Source organism: Oncorhynchus keta, chromosome 34 (assembly GCF_023373465.1).
Source record: "Oncorhynchus keta strain PuntledgeMale-10-30-2019 chromosome 34, Oket_V2, whole genome shotgun sequence".
NCBI lineage: Eukaryota > Metazoa > Chordata > Actinopteri > Salmoniformes > Salmonidae > Oncorhynchus > Oncorhynchus keta.
Window position 1 is genome coordinate 37,907,483 of NC_068454.1, and position 5,673 is coordinate 37,913,155.

At 41.1% G+C, this 5,673-nt stretch overlaps 1 protein-coding gene across 1 annotated transcript; it reads left to right on the forward strand.

The window, feature by feature from the left end:
- Positions 1-1,976: 1,976 nt before the first annotated feature.
- Positions 1,977-5,128, forward strand: dlx2a (distal-less homeobox 2a). Its single transcript, XM_035750075.2, has 3 exons — positions 1,977-2,579; positions 2,691-2,875; positions 3,114-5,128. The coding sequence occupies exons 1-3, from the start codon at positions 2,264-2,266 to the stop codon at positions 3,438-3,440; spliced, it is 828 nt and encodes a 275-aa protein (XP_035605968.1). The 5' UTR covers positions 1,977-2,263; the 3' UTR covers positions 3,441-5,128.
- Positions 5,129-5,673: the final 545 nt, after the last annotated feature.

The window sequence follows — 5,673 nt, forward strand, 5'->3', positions numbered from 1 at the left end:
GTCAGTTAAGAACAAATTCTTATTTACAATGACAGCCTACACCAGCAAAACCCGGACAACGCTGGGCCAATTGTGCGCCGCCCTATGGGAGTCCCAATCACAGCTGGTTGTGATACAGCCTGGATTTGAACCAGAGTGTCTGTACTGACACCTCTAGCACTGAAATGCAGTTCCTTAGACCGCTGCACCACTCAGGAGCCCTCAAAGCGATTACTAGCCTGCTTTTCAGTGGAGTGGGTGTGTGATCCGAGTCTGAGTTTAAGGGTCTTTTTTCCAAGCTTAAAAGGATAAGCATTCACATACAACACCATGGGCCAGAAAAGGTTGAATACATTGACAGACTACACCATGGGCCAGGAAAAAGTTTAATACATTGGCCATGATATTAAACCAGCATAACTGGAAAACTCGGAACTGGGAATTCTCAGACTTCAGTGAGTTCAAGACAACTGGGAACTTGGAAAAAATTAGCTCCGACTGGGAAAATACGTTTTGAACAGTCATCCAACTCGGAATTCCAAGTCAGGAACTCTGGCCTCTTTCTAGAGCTCCGACCTGAAGATCATTGACATCATGATTCAACATTGTTTTTTTTTTCAGAGTTCCCAGTTGTCTCGAAAGCACTATTAATCCAGAGAATGACAGACTTTGATGACAAAGTTTCATGACAAAATTTCCCCACAAGAAGGATCACTATGACACCTTCCTGTTCAAGTGAGCACAGAACAACCAAAAATGTCTTGTATGCTGTTGTATATGATGTTGCTGTTGTGATGGACATCCACAAATTAATACATACCAAACGAAATGTAACATATCATCATAAACGGAGTGTCTCGGATTTACATACAGAATAATACGAAATTCTCTGAAGCCAGGTTGCACCACTGGCCAGCTGCTTCTAATGTTTTACCCCCAACGTCCTTAATTGTCTCCCCTATAGTTTTTCTCCATGTAGGGCACTCGTATCCCTGTCCTCTAAGATCGAAGTGCATGCTGTTTTTTGAGGGCGCTCAGCTGGTAATTCAGTAGGCCTGCAGTAGCCCACATAATCTCTCAGGCATCCCCCTTTCAACGAGAAAAACTTCACAATGTATATTCTGCCACCACAAGAGGACGCCAGCCTACCATGGCCGTCTTCAGGGGGATAGTATATCGATGATGAGAGCCCAGGGGTCCTAAATGTCAGGCTCCCTGTCGATCATAAACTCCACGCTAAAAGCAAAAGGCTATCTCCCATCATCATATTTCCATTGCTGTGCTGTTTAGGTCTACACCTTAATCTGGTGACTAACCAAAAAAGTTTACAAGGCAGTGTGTGTGTGTGTGTGTGTGTGTGTGTGTGTGTGTGTGTGTGTGTGTGTGTGTGTGTGTGTGTGTGTGTGCGTGCGTGCGTGCGTGCGTGTGTGTGTGTGTGTGTGTGTGTGTGTGTGTGTGTGTGTGTGTGTGTGTGTGTGTGTGTGTGTGTGTGTGTGTGTGTGTGTGTGTGCGATGGCCTTTTTTTTGCTTGTTTCTATTTGGCACAGACAGGTGGCGCACAGATGCCATGATTCCCTATGGCTATCGTTGAAATATGATCCCGTGTCAAGTAAAACTACAGTTGTCTTTGACATCTAGTAAAAAAAATACAATCTTGATCCATATAAATAAAAATGGAATTCACTTAGGGTCGAATTCTAACGTAGATGCGCGCATAAAGTCATGTTAGTGGAACATTTGTGCAAAAGTTACATTTAAGCACGGGTATCTGAAGTTCGGAAATTATTTTAGAGGTAAGGTGGAGGCCGAATGTTTTTCAAACAGCACAATTCTCTCTAACAGATGCATAAAAGCTAAAAATGATATTTTTTGAATATTTTATATAACTCTTCCTTTTAATAGCCTAGGCTTTACAAGTGTATTGTTAAATAATGTTTTACTTTTCAATCCGTGCAAGGCAATCAAGCGGGATAACTCAATAGTGGACTCTGAAAATCTGTGGAGTTGTCAGACATGCATCCTGTACTCATTGGCTGCCTCAAATATACCAGCTCTGCCTCCCACGTGATACTGGATAAATGCCCGCCCGCTAGCATCCTAGGTAACAGACAATCACAGACCACTGTGATAGGGACACACCTTCGTCGTTTTTTGGTAAAGTTCATGGGGATGCCATTTTAAACTCAAAACGAATTTAATCCACGAGATATAAGCATTCATTGCAAATTGACTTTTTCAATTGCATTGCTTCAAGCACATTTAGCTGTGCAACTTTACCCACAAGATGACTGGAGTTTTTGACAGTCTCAGTACAGATATGCATTCGAACCAGATTACCTCGAACAGTTACCACAGCTTGCATAAATCGCAGGAGTCCCCAACTCTACCAGTATCGACTGCAACGGACAGCAGCTTTTACAATAGCCAACAGCCTGGATACTGCGCAGGGTCTCCATATGGCCAACTCGGAACTTACCAGTACCACAACAGTGGTATGAGCAACCTTCAATTCAATACTAAATCATACGACCTTGGTTTCAACTCTTATGGCACCTACGGCTCCTACGGTTCCAGTTCTTCACCGACTCCAACGGATGCAGGTAAATAACATGTCAATGCTTTCCTATTCACATTCGTATTCTATTATATGTAAGTTATACTAAGACCAGCCGTGATGTGTTTTAGTTATTGTTCTTACATGTATTTATCAGAGAAAGAAGAAAGTGAACCTGAAATCCGAATGGTTAACGGGAAACCAAAGAAGGTCAGGAAACCTCGAACTATTTATTCAAGCTTCCAACTGGCCGCCCTTCAACGGAGATTCCAAAAAACACAGTACTTGGCTTTACCGGAGCGAGCCGAGTTGGCAGCCTCAATGGGCCTTACACAAACCCAGGTTAGTGCAACTCTTAATGAGTCCCGTAGCTGTCAAATCCCGCATCAATCTGTGAATAATATAATCAGGCTCAGGCTGGCTACTTATTTTATATAGGCTTGACATTTCGCTTTAGACTGCTATTTAACTTTATCCAGCATTTGTTGTGTATACATAGTTAGTCTCTCACTATTAATCTTCGTTAGAATACCTTTTAAAATAAACTTCACAACAATAATAACAATGTGTTCCTTTTCAGGTGAAAATTTGGTTCCAGAACCGACGCTCCAAGTTCAAGAAGTTGTGGAAAAATGGAGAAATCCCCCATGAGCAACATGTGACCTCCAGCGAGCCTCCCCCCTGTAACTCTCCACCCGCCACTGCCTGGGACTTTCCACAGAATCAAAGAATGAACAATGTAAACTCTAGTTTATCTCAGAGCAGCAGCCCTCCAAATACGACTGAGCCTTCTTTCTTGGCAAACTATTCTTGGTACTCATCAACGAACTCTGCAACGCATCTTCAGGCTGGCCCGCTTGTCCAGCACCACCACAACTCCGCCTTGAGCGCTGGGACAATATTTTAATACAACTGACTCTTACTCGGAGAATACTGGTGAAACAAACAAAATGTCATGATACATTTTTACAGACCTCACCAAGCGAACTTTACGCGCAACTTTGGCCTATAGCTGCTAGGGTAATTCAGAATGACACCGTGCTCGCACCGGTAAAATGGCAGACTACATATTTTTACAGTTATTTTTGTATTTATTTATTGTGTTTATTTTAATGGATGAGATTTATGAACCACTAATAGCCAAAACAACCACGTAGTAAGATGCTTTTACGAACGTGTGTTACTTTTGAATCAGCGGGAGTCCAAAGTTGATTGCAGGACGTGAACAACTGACACATATGTAGCACATTTTTCAACTGCGTCGTGCATTTTGAAAATGTCCTCATTTTGTTGTACGAGATCCATGTATAAGCCTACATGTACACAGATTTCTATGTGGCCAGTTCTTTACGGTTGGTTTCCTTTTGTAGGTCATAATTCGGCTTTGAGAAATATTTCACAACATTATTTTGACATGCCATCCTGGCATCATTTTTATTTTATTTTAATATTGGGGACCAATACTGTACCTATTCTTTACGGTTGTTTTATCCTTCATAAACTACTGATTGTCCCCTATTCCAATTAACTTGTATAACATTTCTATGGTGTATTGTCTTTAATTTATTGTATGGTTAGCAGTGTTTTCTTTATATGATCAGACGTTATTTAAATAAAATTATGTTTTCTGTTCACAATGGGTTTTTCTCCATTTTAAGAACATTAAAAAATTGGCATACGGAGTAAGAAGTGGATTTAGTTTTTGATTCAAGCTTAGCCCGATTCGTAATAGCCTGTCAATAAACTATATTGCGCGTTCTTATTTAGTCTATAGAGAGAAGAAACCTATACTCCACTTCCATTCAGTACTACGGCGCCAGAAGAGTTCTGGTTCCGTCAAAAGACATGTTTCTAACCCTTGTAAATCTTTCAACGTAGCTCACAAAATGTGATTAACGCCACAGGTCGGCTATGGGCTCGACAAGCTTTTGGAAGATGCACCTAAAAATAGCATTATTTGGGAATGCATTTGTATTCATTATTGGTTGCAAATTGTTTCCTCTTCTTAACTCATGTTTTATAGACACGTTAAATCTAGCTGGGTATATGGTTCGGGGAACCTGATACAGACAAGATGATTAACAGAGCCGAGACACAGTGCCCAGGGCGCCGAGAGCGCTGGAGTATTCGAAGGCACGCAACACGCCTTGGCATGCGAAAGGGAAGATGAGGGCGTATGACTGAGCTCAACCCCTCAGACTCTTTGGAGTCAGAGTGCCGCTCTCCAGACATTTTATGAACACAGCCCAACCAAAGAACTAGACCCAAGACCGCCTGAAGCTGAGCAACATGGAAACATTTCTCACATCTTGTTCACTCACACAACACAAAGCCCTTCTTCTCATCGGTTCTCATGAGCGAATCGACCGACCTACAGTCGGATTTGTCCATCGTAGACAAGGCAACATTATAAATAGTCAATACAATTTTTTTTGTATATATAATTAGCCATATGCTTATGAGATCTTATTGTTTGCAAAATGGTATCTACTTTATCTCCTAGCCAAGTTTGTAAATGCATTCCAGATATTAGGTTAGGTCTAGCCTCTGTTTTGAAATGTAAGGATAAAATCAGGATTTTCTTAGATGCTAAATAAATATTTTATCATGTTTATTTCTATTTTATTCCCTAAAACAGTAGCATATATTCGCCGTGTTCTCTTAAGTGATATACAAGACATAGCCCAATAGACGAGCGTTTGCTAGGTTTGATAATCATGTCAACCCGTTGCTTTTTATGGTTGAGTGATCATAAGCCACATAAAGTGGAATCGTTTTGCATAATAAGGATGTACCTTGTCAGTGATTGTCACATTACAAGATGGAACATTCTCCCTGGGGCTGTCGTTGCTTTATCTTGATATGAGGAGTCCCTCGGGACAGCAGGCCTACCACATGTTGAGTGAGCCCGTGGAGCAAAAAAGCAATATAACACACATTTGGTTGTGGACTACGGTGAATATATGATTGCTTGGATATATATATATATGCTTATATATATGCTTAATAAGTGGTGCTTTACATTTAGTAAGATTCACACATTAGGCTTGCGTTGAGCAAGTGCATGCGTAATATGCGTAAAGGTACTCATTCGCTTTGACGCTTTTCCCATGGCGACATTTTGATGGAACAATAATTTC